The following is a 17707-nucleotide window of genomic DNA, read 5'->3' as shown; positions in this document are numbered from 1 at the left end:
CCTATCAGTACACAAGTGGATGAATGCACAGTAGTCCCCCTTATCCGCACTTTCAATTCCTGCAGTCCACCATAGTCCAGAAGCTGATATCCTCCTCCTGACGTTTGGTCAGAGGGTCAGCAGCAGCCTCACGCTGCCTCACAGTGCCTGCATCATCCACCTCACTTCATCTCATCACGCAGGCATTTTAACATCTCACAATATCAGAAGATTGAGTACAGTACATAAGATATTTTGAGAGACAGACCACATTCACACAACTTTTACTACAGTATATTGTTATAGTTGTTTTATTTATTATTTTTTTATCTCTTACAGGGCTTAATTTATGAATTAAACTTTGTCATAGGTATATACATATAGGAAAACACTTAGATTATATAGGGTTTGGTACAATCTGTGGTTTCAGGCATCCACGGGGGTCTTGGGACATATCTCTACAGATAAAGGAGGACTACCATAGTGTGAATGCATGATAAATGAAGGAAGGAATGCACATGAAAATGAGCATAGGCATGCCTGCCTGCACAGTGCAACAGGAGTCGCCACTGGAGGTGACCATGAAAAGAATTCTCCAGCCTGAGCCAGAAAGGGCCCCTGGAGAGCAGGAGGGCAAGTCCTGAAAGCCCTGGAGCAGATGCTGTCAGCACCCTGCTCTATTCCCTCAGCTTCCAGCTCCAACTCTGAGGGCTGCTTGCTGCGAAGACCTTCACTCTCTGCCTGAGGACTTTCTATTGACCCTGGGAGCATGCTCAGCCATGTGCAGGGCAAGCCAGAAATGCTAGAAAATTAGTATTCCTACAAGCACACATCAGCCAGTGAAAGATAGATAGTTGGTAGATACACACCCCCACAGCCTCATGCCTCGATTGGTTCCAGGATCCTGGAGCTCCCCAGCACCTCTGAGGACCACCTGCCTGGATGATAACTGGCTAGACCACACACTCGCCCTTCCCTGCTACACTTCACTACTCTCTCACCAGTGTTTGCTGAGACCACCTCCGAAGTAAACAACCTGGACTAGAATGCCTGCCTGTGTTTGGGGGAACCCAGACAATACCAGCTGTTTTCTTCCAGGTCGCCTCGTGTGATTAACCAGGCAGGAAGCTGTCCAGATCTCTGATTCAGTAAAACCCTCCCCCAAGGCCAGTCATTATTGTCCCAGCTCCTGCCTAAGGGTTCCTTACTTCAGGACTTTTAAGCTTGAATTTCTCTTGAGTCCTTTGGCAAGAGAACACACACCTTCATCCTGGAAATGGTTCTCCTCCAGACTGGCAAGAATAAAAGAGAAAGCCCAGTTGATATGGTAACATTCATTATGAAAGATGATGTCAGTAAAGATTAACCTACTTGCCTCCCATTTAGAAAATACAGCATCTGAAAATCCACATTTACAGATAAAGAAAGAAAGGATAAAACAGACTGTGAGGGTTCTGGATTCCAGAGGTATCTTTGGCAGAGAATTCACCCCAGAGCTCCTCCATATAAGAAGCTCCCTCATGTCCCAGCTACCCAATAACCACTTTCCCTTTCTTGCTTATTAATGGAAGCCTGATTTCATTTGGGGCAGCCACAGGCTTGGTGAACTACATTTCCCACTCAACACTGCAGCCAAGTGACATCCACATGGACATTAACACATAAGGCGAAGAAGCTGATAGGTGGGGCTCCAAGGAAAATGCTCTTTCATGGGGAGAAAACCAGCTAGCCTATGCCTTTTGCCCTTCCTGGATGTACAGGCTGACTCCTGGAGTACAGATGTAGAGTTGCAGAGGCAGCAGCCATCTTGTGATCATGAGGCAACCAACCACAGGGATGAAGCCACATACTGAGGATGTGATGGAACCAAGAGACAGGGTGCAGACCCCTGCTGACCCCATGTAGCCACCATGCCGGCCCTATACTACCCACCCCCAGACATTAAAGAATCCTTTACAGGTTTAAGCCACTGCAGATGGAGGTTTTCTGTGACTTGCAACCTAATGTAGTCAGAACTGATACACGCACAGTGAGGCATTCCTCTAACAAGAAATTCCAAGTGGTAAAATCCAATCAAGATGCAATCAGTGGTACATTGGCAGAGCTAGTGAGCCCTGCCAACAGCCAAGGGCCATCCACGATATTCATTTTGTGACAATGCTCGTATGTTTCAGTGCCCTTCTGCTTCCTGGAAAAAAATCAGCATTTTATCTCCCTGATATAACTTAGAACTGCCCAGAACATGTCATAAGAAGACCACACTAGTGGCATCTAAAGGATGGAAAATTTGCAATCAGTGTCAAGTCACCAGTATAAGAATGATTCATGGTTCATCTTTTAACTTCCTGTGAACTCCACTCCACCTTCCAAAGTGACCCTGACTCTGACATCCAGTTTCTGAGCCACTCACATTCACTTTGAAATAAGAGTATCAGTAGTACACTCATAGTACTAGAGTAACTGCAGCATCAATAATAACCGTAGTAATACTGTCACCATGACAACTTAATATTTATGGAGCGCTTACACATTCACCAGGCATGATATTAAGCCCTTTACAGGCATTAAGTCATTTAATTCTTATAGCAGTGTTTTATAGTCAGAAGTAGCCATACCCTCATTTAACAGGTAAAAAACCTAACATTCAGAGATTAACTTGCCAGAGATTACAGCAGGCTCTGAAGCTGAGCCTGCTCAATTCCAGAGTCTGTGCTCTCAAACCTTTTGCCACATGGAGGCAGGAAAAAAAAACAACAAACCAATAAAAAATACTTAAATAAAAAGAATTAGCACCTATATGCTAGGCTCTATAAGCATCATGCCACCCAGACATAGAAGGATAAACACAATCTCCCAGTCACTCAGGCACCCACTGTTGTCTTCCCCACACAGCTGCTTTCACAGATAAGGCCAGGGAATGAACAGAGGCTGTTGTTATCTGCCTTCCCAGGGCAAGGAATCCCTCCAACTCACCAAAGTTTTTCCAGTGCCACATTCTTTTCCAACATCAGTGCTAAGGCTTCAGCACCCACACTGCCTACGTCGTCCCCCACCAGGCTGCATGTAATCAGGGAATAAAAACATGTCAGAGCTGGGAGGGACCTCAGAGAAAAGTTAAGCCACGAAGGGCACAATGCAAGGCACACAGAGCCCCACTCTCTCACCTGCTCCATTTCAGCATTGCTATTTGATTACAGTGCATGTTTTCATTAAGCCCAGGAGCAGCCTCACAATCCTTCCCAACACATTGTCCTGGGCAGCCACTACTAGATTGGAATTGGTCCTTGAGATAAAATGTATCTGATTAGCCCAAGATCTTCAATTTACAGACAAGGAATCAAGATCCTTAATGGAAGAAGGGACATCCAGAAAGACTCAAGTGTCCTGACTCCAAATCCAATGGTCTTTCCTTCACATCCCACTGCCTATCAGAGGAGAGTAAAAACAAAGTTCAAAGACTGTCTGAACTGGCCCAGGTTCTTCCCTCATCGCACTGGCTTCCGCATGGCAATGGTAGAAGAGATACTGAGGCCTACCTGAGCCACGTCAAGCTCTGGAGACCACCCAAGGCTTCAGACAAGGCCTGGGTCCCCTTGCCACCACCTCAATTCCCCAGAAACTGAAAAGGCCAACAAATAGTTATCAGTGAGTCAGTGAGCACCTACTATGTGGTAGACATGCATTAATAGTGCCCCTCCACTTTATGGCCCCAGCCAGAGGGGCAAGAATTCCACCCAATTCCAGAAAAGTCTCAGTGGGGCTCCTAGGCTCCAGCAAAGTGGACCTGCCCCCATTTCTTTGGAGAGATGGCCAAACTTCACTCACATTTTTCAGCTGCTTCAGACTTATAGAATGGTAGTGGCCCACCCAGCACATACCCTCAGGGATGGGAGAAATTCACATGGTTGTGATATTTTTGCTGACATTTAGGTCAGAGCTGCTTCCTAGTAACTGCACCCACAAGCCCTTGACTGCCCTCTGGGACCACCCAGAACAAGTCTCATTCTTCTTCCACAAGCCAGCTCTTCATCTCTTGCTCCTTCTTAACATCCCCAGTTCCTTCACAGTGTCTAACTCCTTCGCCTTCTGGGTCGTCCTCTTCAGACCCACCATAATTTGGAAACATCAAGATGGAGCCAAGCTCTTACATTGTGACCCAGCTATTTAACATATGGTAAGTTAGCCTGGACCTGTACGTGCACAAGTGAGCAGACAGCTGAACTAGAATGTGCCCTGCACTTTCACTACGTAACTAGTTGGCCTCTGGCTATGTGCCAACACTGCTCTGTGCTCCAGGGATATGACACTGTAAAAGCAAAAGCCTGGACATAAGTGTGCATCAACCTGAGACCAATTAAACAGATTATGGACATCCAACCAGTCAAAGACTAAGCAGCTAGTCTTTAAAAATGAGGTCATAATGATGTGAAAGATATATTGTTAAATCTTTAAAAAAGCAATATTTAGAACAGTTTTATCATATGATAATGTTTGGGAGTTTTAAACAGTGCCTGTTCCAGACAGGTGCTGTAAAGGTGTTGAAAGATACATACCCCAGATATACCAAATGTGACCACAAGCAGGAGAGCGCTCAGTGGGGCTGGGACCACCCTTGCTCTAGACTCTGTGTGGCTACTAATGCAACCTGGAAATGGTGCTGATCTCCCCAGGAACATAGTCCCACTTGTGGTCAAACTGAGCTGTGGCAATTTGCCGGCCTGTGAAATGGGCTGGAATGCCAAGGCCCGAAGGTTATTCTCGGGTTGTAAAACTCCCAGCTGTTGTCAAATGGACCCAATTCATACCAGGGCAGGAGACAGGCTGCAGGGGCCTACACAGGTGCAACACTGGGAGGTGGTCGCTCTGCCGAGGAAGGCCCACTCTGAGCCCGGCGGTCTGTGGGTCTACCCTCCCAGCCTGTGTCTGATTCCTCTCCTTTCCCTGCCAGGCCAGGCATGGCCCCATAGCAAGCAAGAGCTCCGAAGGACATGGTAAAGCCCCAGCCCACCTTGAGTCCAGTCTCCAGCCTTCCCTAGCTCCTTCTTTCCTCTGCTCCCACCCCTGGCTGCACATCCTCTGGCAAGCTTTATAAAATTACTGATTCCTAGGCCCTGCCTCTAGATATTTCATTTCATTAGTGCTTCAGAAGCTCCCAAGCAGTTCCAGTGTACATGCAAAGGCAAGAAGCACAGCCTCAGCACCCATGATGAGGACCAGCGGACTTCCTGCCCCCAGCTCATGGGCACTGCCCTCCCCTAACCCAGACATCCTGAACTTCCTGTTTATCTAGTGAAAAGCAAGTTGAGGCAGCCAAGGCTACCCACTCCCTCCCTGCCTGCCTCCCCACTGTAGCCCGGGCTGCCTCTGGGCCTTCTGGCTGAAGAGTTTCCCCTGCCCCTAAATCTTCACAGGCCCCAAAGCCTTTCACACTGACCCCTGTGCCCCAGAATCCAACCTAGGAACTGCAGGGAGGTGTTGGCTCTGAGACCCTAGGCCAGCACCTGGGCTCCTGCCGCCGTGATGTGGTTATTCCCCAGTCTGGAAGGGAAGACAGAGGAGGCTGAGTGTTGGTGCCCACAGGCCTGGGACGGCAGGGGGAAGGGTGACCTGGACAGAGAAGCAGGGCAAAAGCTTCGAGGACCTCCCTCAGGACTCAGGAGCCTGTCCTCTTGCTTCTGCCAAGCACATGCAGATGCGGTTGGTGCTATTCATGCCTCAGGGAGCTAATTCAAATGCTCTGACAACTTCATTTTCCAGCAAAGGGAAAGGAGTGGAGAGACCTGTTTTGCAAAGCAGTGTAACAGGCACAGGCAGGAGCCACAATAGGCAGCTGTCCTGGGGGGTAGTTTTCCCAGAGGAGCGAGGGTGACTCACTGTCACACCTTTTTCTCCTGCCTCAGCCACCCCCAGATGCTGGACTGTGTGTCCCCTGCAGCCTTACTGGATTTCCTGTTGCTGTGGGTAACATATACCTGTTCTGAAAGAGCCTGGGGTAGGCCCAGGTGGCTGGGAGAGAGGAGGGGATCCTGCTGAGTGGGGTGGGGGGGTGGGGAGAGGGGCAGTTCATCCAATCCAGATTGTCAGGAAGTTTCAGAGAGATCCCCAGAGCTCTCACCCACCACCCAGGCTTCCGGGAATCATAACATGCTTTCATCTTTTCTAAGGGTTTTCATATGCTTTGAGCCTCTCTCTGGTTCACAACAGTCCTGCAGGGTGGGTATTATTATCCCCTTCAAGAAGGGGTGAGGTGGCCTCTCAGACCTCTGAGCAGATTGTGTAGCTAAGAGCCCCAGCTGCTGTTTGCCCCAGGTTGCTCCCAGCCAATGACTAGGAGCTGTGAGTGTGCTGGGCAGACTTGGCTGGGAGACTCCCCAGCTCCTTCCCTGCCCTCTCAGGACTGCACCGAAGCCTAAGGCCCTTCCTCCCTCTCTCCCTCACTCAGGATCACACCTGCTTCACAGTCTGCCGGGTCCCCCAGCCTCCCACAGCTCCCTTCCCCCATCCTATTCTCCCCAGCAAATCTGTTGCACATCTAATCCCTCCCTGGAGGACTGAACTAACACAGGACAAACATGCTGAGAACTTACGTAATTTTCCCGCCATCATTTAGCCACGAACTCTCTATACAAACCACTTACGATGCCGTGCCAGCTTTTTATGCGTATTAACTTGCTTAATCATCACAACAATCTATGAAGTGGCTATAATTACTCCCCATTTTATAGAAGGGGAAACAGAGGCACAGAGACATTGGGCTGCCCAAAGTCACACAGCTGACGAGGATTCACATCTCAGGAAGCCTGGATCCAAACCTCATCGGTCCGGCTCCAGAGCCCCACGCTCTCAACCATGATGCTCTATTAGTAAACCTAAGGCCTCAAATTCTGAGCACAGCACCTTTCTGCTACCCAACAGCCCTCCTGGGGGAGGGGGAAATCGGGCCAGCCCACCTGCTCTCGGCATTCTGAGTGTGGGAGAGCAAGGGAAGGCGGCAGGTGAGAGTCCTTTATACAGAACTGTACAGCTGGCGCTGGCCTCAGCAGCCCTGCCTGAGACTGCGCTGCATATCAGCGACTCAAAACTGGCAGCGCCCATCCCCAAACCCAGCCCAGAGGGTAGAAAGTATGGATGAAAGCAATTCTTCACTTCATCTTCTCTTACTGCCTCATACATCCAGGAGGCAAGAATACCCCAGAGAGAATGGAAAGCTGGGCCAACCCGGGGACCAGCTGGAGAGGTGACTGAATGATGTCAGATAGGAAAGAGACTCCAGCTGAGGGCAGGAAGGAGGGGCAGGAACACAAACTTCTCAGAGGGGAGTGCAAACCCACACCCACCAAGCAGTGAAAAGAGCTTGTGGGAGCTTTTTGGCAGCTGGCCACCACAGCTATGGGAGTGACTGCTGCATGCCTCCCCCCACAGCTGGTGCTCAGCATTCATCAGGGGAGTCAGCAGCCCCGGAGAGCTTATGATGCTCTTGGACACAGGGAAGGAAAAGGTCCTGAAAGCCTCTTCAGCCCTGGGTGCTGATGGTCAAAGGGCAGGAAGCCCTCAACAGAGTCCATCCAGTTCACTGGGGAGGTCACAGCATTAGCAAAAGCCTGCTCAAAATGAGACACTGCTCCTTGCCCGCCCCCTTCAGCCAGGAGAACACAAGCCCAGTATGGGCCAAGCCAGGACTGAGACCAGACCTAACTGACTCTGGGGAGGGGACAAAGAATAGTTTGCAGGGAATAGGGAAGCCCTGGGGTCACCTCAGTGCCAGGAAGCTCCACTAGCATGCAAGGAGCCTGGCCACAGAGGGTGCACAGCCATGGGATAGTTTGTTGTTGAACAGACTGGAAAATTCTGAGAGAGAGGATGCACTGAGACAAAGCACAGTGGACAGCAGCCACTCAAACCCAGGGTAGCCCATTCCCTCAGGGATAGGACTCACCCCAGGCCTGCCAGCCATGCAAACACCCCTGTCCTGGCCCATCATCTTGCTCATAGCTGTGGCCCCAGGGGCATGGCCTGGAGAGAGGCTAGGGACCTGGGGTCAATGCCATGGCCCAGCCGGACTTACACCAACTTCTGCAGCTGCTCACAGTGACAGGCATGTTCAATGAGCTTGCAGATGCCTCAGTCTGAGTATTGTTATCTCACAAGTTAAAAAAGACAAAATAAATCTGAGACAGAGCTGATGAGAGAAAAAAAAAAATTGAACAAAACCCCAAAAGAGACTTTCACTCATCCCCAACATGCCAGCATCTGTGCCTCTGGGAAACTCTGCAAGGACCAAGCAAGCCAGAAAGTTGGAGACTCCCCTCATCCCTAGCAAGGGTGCTGACGGCATGTACTATATGGGGGGTGGCTCAGGAAGTAGGGAGCCAGAACCCCTGGCTAAGAACACTGGAATCCTCAGGGAGTCATTGATGTGGTCCGAGGCACTGTTTCCAGCTCTGTAAATGGGAAATGATCATCACAGCAACCTCATAGAAGATTCGAGGCAGAAAGGAGCATCGGGAATTAGGCCACTTCCAGAGTGATCGTATTACTGTCTCAGTTAGCAGATGTCAGGCCAGTTAAACAAGAGTGGCCCCAGCGTCCAGCCCTTCAGCCCAGTGATCCCCCTCCTGCAGAACAGACCTTGCCTAGCAGGCCCCATCTGACACTCCTCTTGGGGCAGCTCCCAAAACTCACCCAAATCCTGAGGTCTTCCGAAACCAGTAGGTCTAATAAGGGAGGTCTTCTGAAAATACAGACTCTCAGGCCCCTCCCCTGAAGCTGGCAATTCTGTACTTGTGGGGTGAGGCCCAGGGATCTGTGTATTTAAAAAACTGTGCACATGATTCATTTTCAGGCAAACTTGAGAGGCCCTACAAAAAAGATTAACAGCTCAAGCTCTTGGAATTCCTCAGTGGAAGTTCTGATCATGAGCAGCCACTTACTAGCTATCTGCTGGTCCCTTCATCTATAAGAGAGAAAGGTGGTATTACCGACTTCACAGGAGGTAGTGCTGAGGATTTAAAGAGACAGTGCATATAGAGGCCTGTGAACATCTGGCATGCAGTGAAAGCTACCTGTAATCATGTTGCTTGCATGTTTAGAGCTGACTTGCAGGTGCTGTCCTAAGCCCTTCCCAATAGGACAGGTATTTAATTATCACAAAAGCCCATGGTGTAGGCACTATTAGGATGTCCATTAGGAAAAAGGAAACTGAGGCACAGACAAGTGAAGTGACTTTGCCAAGGTTGCACAGCACCTAAAGGATTTGGGCCTACGTGGCCTGGTTCCAAAGCCCACCCTTAACCAGGACACCATATGGCCTCTCCCTCATGGCCTTCTGTGGGCTCTTAGAGCTGAGATTTTCAGGCAGCGGGTTATGACCCATGGTGGGTCATGAAATCAACTTTGAATGTTCCGAGCAACGTTTTTAAAATGGAAAAAGAAGAGAACAGAGAAAGTGGAGTATATCACATTAATAAGGGAGTCATTTTGTAAAGGTTTTGTTCCAGTTTTGCCTGCGTGCATGCCCACCTGTACTCTCTCTCTCTCTCTCACTATGGGTCACAGTCAAAAAGTGTTGAAAGCCATCACCCTAGAGAGCCAGGGTGGAAAGAAACCTATATGGTACTTTGTATACAGGTTTCCTAGAGGCTGAGGTCTTCAGTTGGCATGGAAACACCTCAAGTGGGAGAGAGCAGCTCACTCAGCTCCTTGGAAGTGAGCCTGCACTCCTTCCTCTCTTCCCCTCCCCCTCTTTCCCCGTCATTCTCTCTCTCTCTCACACACACACACACACACACACACACACACAGAGAGGAAATGCCCCCACAACAACCTCATGGCAGTTTCCACCTTCCCCACAGTGCAGGCAATTTCAGTGTGTGTGGTAAAGAGCAGGGGAATGTGGCCAAGGACTTACATTGCTAGTGGAAAAGCAAGCTGGTTCCCATCAACCAGCAGTTTCCTCTGGACCACGTGTATCAGTATCACTAGGGATATTTGTTAAAACATAGATTCCTGGGCCCCACCCCAGACCTTCAGAAAGGGAACTGCTGGGGACAGGCCCAAGAATCTGATTTCCACAAGCCCCTCTGCACACAATAGTCTGAGTGCTAGAACCAGACCGTCCTCACCTTTGTCTGAAAATAGAGACGGGACCACAGCCTCCCCTCAGCCCTTCCACACATTGTAGAGTCACTGGGCTTTCCAAACAAAGGAGAGAGGTTCCACTCATTCTAGGTAAGGACTGACCTATAAGGCTCATCCAGGCCAGTGGTTCCTGAGCAATTGGGGATCAAGGACCCCTTTGAGGACTATGTGCCCACTATCCAGAAATACTCATACTTATATTTATGTCAGGAAAATAGTTCCACCAGGCAGGTCTCAAAATTTCTGAGTGAAATCATCATGACTCCATCTTCCTAGGAAAGTGGAGCATTGTGGAGGCCATCTTCCATTTAACCAGCCCATCCACTCCTCCCCTCTGTACCAGCTCTCAGACCTGCAGGCCTGATTCCCATGGACTACATCAGCAGGCACCCTGCTCTGACTCCCTGCTGGGTTAAGGTGGGAGAAGAGAGGAGAGTGAAGGCAAGGGCTTATCAAGGGCCCAGACCTCAATCTTAGGTTGCTGCAGCCTCAGCTCCCATCAGGCGGCCCTCTGTGGCCTTCCTCTCAGCTAATAGCTCACACCCACCCTGCCCTTCAGGCCTGAGGAGGAAAACAGCCCCGCCCAGCCCCGTCCCACTGTAACGAGCCCCACGACCTTGAACATCCCTTTCTGCTTTCCTTAACTCTCCTCAGACCCAATTTAAGTATGTCATCTGTTTCTTCCGGAGAGTCATACTGATAACATCTATTAATTGTATTTAATACACATATTAACTATAATATATTATATATTATATTTATAAATGTATGACCATGGTGCCTACATGAGGGATAACAAAGCCCACCACACAGTTTCTAGTAGATGTCCCTGTGTTTTGCTTGCTGCTTTGGCCCAGAGAAGGTGGCGCCATTCTAATATATTCGAGGAGAGGCATGTCCCTTGCTTGGGGTCAAATAAGGTCACCTGGGGTAAACCAAGAGCCCTGGGGGTCTGGAGTGGATCTGAACTTTCAGCTACAACTTCTGCTTTCTCAGAGGGTTTAAATAGGGAGCAGGACATCCCCTTTCAAGGCTGGCAGGGAAGCTGAGAGCCTGCAGTGTGCTGGCTGCCAGACCCCGGCACACCCTCTGCCCTCACCTGGCCCAGGATGTGGAGAGGGGGTGCTGGGGCACAGACATTTGAAAGGGCACCTCCCACTTTGAGATGGGGCTGAAAGGAATGTGACTGATGCCAAAATCTCCTGTGGACACCACACTACATAAGGACTAAAAGGGCAGAAGAAATGCTGCAGCCACTCTCTGTTTCAGATATTCTCATCTCGCTGAGACTGTAAAGTCTCCCACAGGGCACAAGTCACCTCTGCTTCGAGGTAGTTCCAAACAGGCGCATGTTACACCAAACTGCATGTGACTGCAAGGCCCTCATGCAGCCTCTGAAGCCCATCCAGACAGGCTGTTGGTGAGGCGTAGGGACTCGTAACCAAAAAGATGTCATTTGTGAATCCCAGCACTGCCATCTCCTGAATGGACAAGTTACTTAGTTTCTCTGAGCCTCAAATTGAGGATAATGGGGATAATAATGTCCCTGCCTACAGCCCAGGGTGGATATGGAGATTAAAGAAGGGAATTCCAGGAAGCATGTAACACAGTGCCTGGCACACAGGACATTCAATAAATTATGGTTTTCATTATCATATATTGAAAGTAAGGCCCAGACTGGGGAAGGAACTGGGCCAGGGTTGCACATGACACGTGGCAGGACCGGGGCTGGGCCTGGATGCCTGAATCCTAGCACAGTGCTCCAGTACCTGCACCTCAATCGTGGCACTCCACTGTGCCTGGCCAGCATTACCCAGCCACACTCACTAAAGAGCCTTGCAGACCCTGAGGCAAGGCAGCAGCTGCTCCATGCCAGTGTTACCCACAGAGTGTCCACCTGCAGGGCCCCAGGCCACCGGAGGTGCCACAGCATGAAGGCTAGGGCAGCATACTTGGCTGGGCCCATGCTGCAAAATGTCAGCTTGAGGTGCCCAACCTTCAGCCCACGCACAGTCTCCTGTGCCAGCTGCTCCTCGTGCATCTCACAGAGGCTCCAGATGAGCTAATGAACCTGGGCATGGCATGCATGCTCTTGGCCTCCCCTGGCACAGCTGGTGGGATGGAGTAGAAGTGTTTGTGAAGACTGGGGCCAGACACCACTGCGCACAGGCCTGGCACCGGAGCAGGGCCTTCCCAGAAGCCTGGAACTCAGACAGCAAGCCCCGGTGCTCCTGGGACAAAAGTCCTGCCAGGAAGGCTGCTGTGATCTGGAGGTTGTGTGGCTCAGCCTCCTGCAGCAAGGATGTCATGCTGCCCTCCTTGCCCTCTGAGCCCTGCATGCACAGTGTGGCCAGCGGCAAGCTGCCTGGCCTGCGACAACTGCAGAGGTGTCTAAAGGAGGACGGCTGCAGGCCAGCACTGAGCATGAGGTAGAACACTGCAAAAAGCACTGGGAAGTCATATGTAGCCATTCTAAGGGAGCAGCAGTGCCAGGCATAGTGCTTCAGGCATGCACCAGGAAGCCAAGAGCAATGTCCTCACTGTCAACATGTGCTGCCTGGAGCTGCCTGACCGAGAACACATAGCAGCACATGCCCAGGCCCCAGAGAGCCAGCCGGCCAAGGTGCAGGAGGGTGGGAGCCTGCCTCCAAGCAGACTGGGCTCCAGACCACAGGGGGCTGAGTCTGGTGGGGACGCATGCAGTAGAAAATACTGTGGGATCAGCAGGTACATATCTGTGGTGGTCCTCAAGGACCGCCCACCACACAGCAACAGTTCCTGGTGGCATTTGGATACCATCTGTGTGAAGACAGGAAGGTGGCACAAACCATGCATGGCTGAGGTCGCTTTGAGCAGGCGAATAAGGCAAGTCAGCCACCCCAGACTCACGACGGCACTTTCTCAGGTACAGTTCAATGCCCTCTTCCAAGAAACCCTTGAGGCTGTGCACGTACTTCCTGAGGAACACTGTCACTGTGCCTAGACAGCTGGTCAACACTTTGCAGGCATTTGTGAGCAGGTTACCCTGCAGAAGGTTGAAGAGCAAATCTGGACAGACGTGAGGTCAGTCGGAGAGCAGTGACGCTCATGATCGGTGAACCTGAACCTGAACTCATCAAAGCCATCAAAGGTTAAGAGGAGGCAGTCAGGGTGGTCAAGGAGGACCTGGGAGACATCCTGTTGGCCAAGGTCAAGCCAATAGCAATGTTCAAAGAGCAGTGTCTGCACAGAAGCAGTTTTGCCATACACTGCAGCTGCCAGCAGCTGAATGCGAAGATGAAGAGGACTTCCTGGAAAGCCTGCCCTGCAGCCCACGGCAGGTGCAGCTGCTGAAATGTGCTCTTGCTGCTGCCTGCCTCACCCGCCACCAGCACGGCATCTGCATCTTCACTGCAATGGCCATGGATGCTGAAGAGCTCCTCCAGACCTAGGGTAGCAGGGCTTTTCTGCATGGGTCCAGCCATGCCTGCCTGTGTCTGGATCTCCAAAACATTCCCTGTATATATTTCCTCCAAGCAAAGATTCTCTGTCCCATCATAGGTGCTCAGGAAGCAAGGCTGAGCAGATACTGTGGTCCTCAGCTGGGACATGTATCTCCTACGTGTGGCATCTGAAAGACAGAAGAAGAGGCACCTGAGGTGAGACCATGGAGAAGACGGGATCTGGTCTTGGAGGAACATGATGGCACACGCCGGGGAGAGTAGCCAGCAGGCGCCAATCCTGGCTCTCCACTCATGAGCTAAGGACTTTGAGGGCAGTCATAGGACCTTCCTAAGCCTCAGTTTCCTCCCTTGTGAAGTAGGTGAGATGACAGTCCCTACCTGATAGAGTTTCATATGGATCAATTAAGATAATGCCTATCAAATTCTTTATTTGTGTCCAACACAAAGTAAGTGCTCAGAAGACACTGGCTCGCACTGTTACTATTACTGACATCAGGAAGAGCTGGAGAAGATTAGAAGGCGTGCTGGGCTGGGGTCAGAAGACCTGCACTCTGATGCCTGTCCCACCATATTGGTTAGGTAGCCATAGATAAGTCCCTTTACCACTTGGCCTCAGTTTTATCTTTCTAAAGGGAAACAGAAAGTTTAAGTGCTTAGGAGCCCAGTTTCTGAACTCAGATACATCTGAGTTTCAAACCTGGGTCCACCATTAGCTTGGGCACGCCACTTAGCCTTTCTGGCCTCAGTATTCTTATCTCTAAAACTGAGGGCAATTCACACCCTGAAGGATTATTTCAGGAGGAAATGAGCTAAAATAGAGTTTAGAAGAATGCCTCACCCTCATAAACTCTCAGAAAATGGCATTTACTATCATTATGATTGATGGGTGTAGTAGAGACAACAGGAGCTCCCCGTAGGTGCTCACATCCTAATTAATTCTCAGGATCTGTGAATATGTTACCTTATTGCAAGAGGGACTAGACAGAGGTGAAGAAACTAAAGACCTTCAGGTAGGGAGATTATCCTAGATTATCTGGGTGGACCTGGCCCAAGATGGCCTCAGGGTCACTGGGGTGTCAGGGTCAAGCACTTGGACAAGATTCCCTCATCAAGATCCACTTCCGCATCATCTTCATGCGACTCTCTACAGTGAGAGTGTGTTCATGGGCTGCTGCTCTTAGTCATTCTCATACCAGTATGAGCAAACCACTTCCTGTGTCAGGGGTTAGTTCCCTTTTAAGAAAATGGTGAAGTGGTTGTCTGAAGCCCCAGGGCTGGAGGACCTCAGAGCATCAGGCCTCACTGCCCCAACCTAGTACTGGCCCACTGGTTCTCAACTCAAACGCTAACAAGAAATTCTCACAGAGCACTCTTAGCATGTCAAAGCTGTATTTGCAGTCATATAAAGGAAATGTTCCACGTTTCTGTTTTGATACATTTTTTTTCCTCTCAAATGCCCCAATTTCCAATGCAGGTTATCCAGCCATTGATATCAAAAAATGATTCTCTAAAAAAACAATTATCTCTCATTTTAAAAACAAACGTGTCAATCAACACCTTTAGCAATGTCACCTTGGGGTACCCTGCACCATGTCACAGCATTACAATGCATTAATGGCCAACTGTGCTTGATGATACTAACCAAGGGCCAAGCCCGGCACCATGCTCTGTGCTGTGCACTGGGGTTTGGTCTCAGGTGAGATGGTACACATCCAGATACCATGCACAGGCTTCCCACAGATGTGCTCACTGCCCAGAGCAGAGGGCTCAGGGTGATAAATCCATCTGCCAACACCATCCACAGTTCAGGGCCCCTTGGTGCCCATGAGCTTTCCCTACAGTGACTGATGCAGGAACAAGACATATCAGACTTGTGTCCTCTCTTTACAACTGAAGATCTCTTCTCCCAAGAAAAGAGAGAGCATAGGTGGCGACAGTCTAGAACCAGACCATCCTCCCTTACCCTGTCACCTAACTTCCTTGCCCCAGTTTCACATCTGCAAGGCAGAGAAAATATAACCTCCTCCTTTTCAGGGTTGCCACAAAGGACAAGATGCCTGGGACATTCAAACTGTGCTCTCCCAGCCTCTCCCATCCTTGGGTTTGGCTTGGTGACCATGCACAATCAGAGATACCACATTATCTATTTGGTTCTTGAGTTTCTGATAGTGAGTAGCTAAACCCCAGAGACTGGGAGATACCAGCCCTATCTCAAAAAGTGTTTCCACATCTTTTCATTATTGACAGTGAGTGTTTCCCTAGTAAGGAATTCCCATATTCGCCCCAATACACAGTATCTCCAGTTGTCACTCTGCAGTGCAGGAAGTCATAAAAGCTAACCCTAATATTACACACGGTAATCTTTTTAATCCTCCCAACAGCCCAATGAGACACAGGTGGTGTTAACCTTAAAATGAGGAAATGGAGTCAGGGAAGCTTGCACAGCCAGTAAGTGGGATTCTAACTGATGTGTCTCACCCTGGAGTTCTTGCTGTTATCCGTGAATCTGTGCAGCCTTTTCATTTTCTCATGAACTGAGAGCATATATATACCTTCAAAAGGCAGGGCCGAAGGGACTGGTAGCTCCTGAACATGTTGTAGAAGAAAGGCAGCCAACGCATTTGCCTTCACTGTGGCAAGATCAAGGAGGTTTCTTCCTTTGGAAAAAGCAAGTCATTATCTTTTTAGAAAGGCTGATAAAGGTTTCTACAGATTACTGCCATTTCATAGGCATCTCTCTTCCACCACAATAAAAGGCCAGAAAACAAACAGCAAGATGAATTTAAAGAAGTCAATACAGCATTGGGTGGTGAAATGAACACTTGAACACACACATCCAATCTGTCTTCCTCTCAAAACCCATTAAGAGAGTGAATAATAATTTTTTAAAAAGGCATAAACCTATAAACCTAAAAGGATAGGAGACCACAATTCTGGAAGCAGGAAATCATCTGGGAGAGAGGTGGTTTCATCGAGTCTCATGGCTTGAAACACCATCTCTGCCTGTGACTCCCACATTTTCATATGGAAGTTAAATTGCTGCCCTGAGCCGTGGACATGCTCTCAACTGCCTACCACCATTTCCACTTAGATGTCTTATGAACACCTTCACCTGAATGGATCTAAAACTAAAAACTATCTACATGCATGAGCCAAACCTACAGCCTTCCTCATCTCAGCTTCCTTCTCCATCCTTCTCATCTCAGACATCCACTCCATCCTTCCGGTTGCTCAGCACCAGAATTTGGGAGTCACCCTTGAAACCACTCCTCTGTTATCCACCAGCAAGTCCTCTTGGCTCTACCTTCAAAGCATATTCAGAACAGCACGGTCCAGTAGAGGTATAAAGCCAGATACAATGCAAGAAGCATGTGTAATTTTAAGCCTTCTAATAGCCACATTTCTAAAAGTAAAAAGAAATTGGTGAAATTAATCATGTATTTTATTTAACCCAATATAACTATTACTATTTCAACAGGTGATCAATGTAAAACACCACTGAGGTATTTTACATTCTTTCATGTAAAGTCTTTGAAACAGTCTCAGTGTAGACCAGCCACATTTCAAGTGCTCAGTAGTCACACATGGCCAGTGTACACCGTGATGGACACACAGCTATAAAATTCTACCACTTCTCCCTACCTTCTCTACTGCCACCATCCAAGCCACCATCATCGCTCACCTGGAAACAGCAGAGGCTGCCTAACTGGTCTCCCTGCCTCTGTCCCTGTCCCCACAATCTAATCTCAACACCAGAGTCAGAGTGCAATTCTTTAAAAATAAAAGCCAGATCACACTATTCCTGTTACAAATATCCCACCAGTTTCCCCATTTTCTCAGGGTAAAAGCCCAATTCCAAAAGTAACTTGCAAGGTCCCAAACAGAAAAAAGTGCTGTCTAGACAGCAGCACATTCCTCTCAAATAGAAATAGAAGAGCAGTAAGCATGTAAGTGTGGGCAACACAATTAGCTTGTCATCAACACAATAACCAACAATGACAGAATACACATTCTTTTTAAATACACAAACAGTTAATAAAATAAACCATATATTGGGTCATAAAGCTAACTTCAATAAATTTCAAGGGCCTTACATCATTCAGAGGAAGTCCTCCGAGCACCTAAATTAATAGCAGAAAATTCCCATC

At 49.1% G+C, this 17707-nt stretch overlaps 1 protein-coding gene across 1 annotated transcript in view; it reads right to left on the bottom strand.

Moving 5' to 3' along the window:
- The window catches only part of NOD2 (nucleotide binding oligomerization domain containing 2), a 34635-nt gene that overhangs the window by 5147 nt on the left and 11781 nt on the right, over positions 1-17707 (bottom strand). The window contains 18 exon segments of the mRNA XM_057492680.1: positions 1188-1271; positions 2953-3036; positions 3516-3598; positions 5039-5040; positions 5435-5517; positions 7734-7817; positions 8045-8105; positions 8910-8932; positions 11944-12007; positions 12010-12180; positions 12183-12263; positions 12266-12562; positions 12565-12756; positions 12759-12981; positions 12983-13164; positions 13167-13352; positions 13355-13726; positions 16112-16212. Coding sequence (XP_057348663.1) covers positions 1188-1271; positions 2953-3036; positions 3516-3598; positions 5039-5040; positions 5435-5517; positions 7734-7817; positions 8045-8105; positions 8910-8932; positions 11944-12007; positions 12010-12180; positions 12183-12263; positions 12266-12562; positions 12565-12756; positions 12759-12981; positions 12983-13164; positions 13167-13352; positions 13355-13726; positions 16112-16212 — 2373 coding nt within the window.

Source organism: Manis pentadactyla, chromosome 15 (assembly GCF_030020395.1).
Source record: "Manis pentadactyla isolate mManPen7 chromosome 15, mManPen7.hap1, whole genome shotgun sequence".
Taxonomy (NCBI): Eukaryota; Metazoa; Chordata; class Mammalia; order Pholidota; family Manidae; genus Manis; species Manis pentadactyla.
Note: the sequence above shows the minus strand (reverse complement) of the source record. Positions and strands in the feature narration are given on the sequence as shown.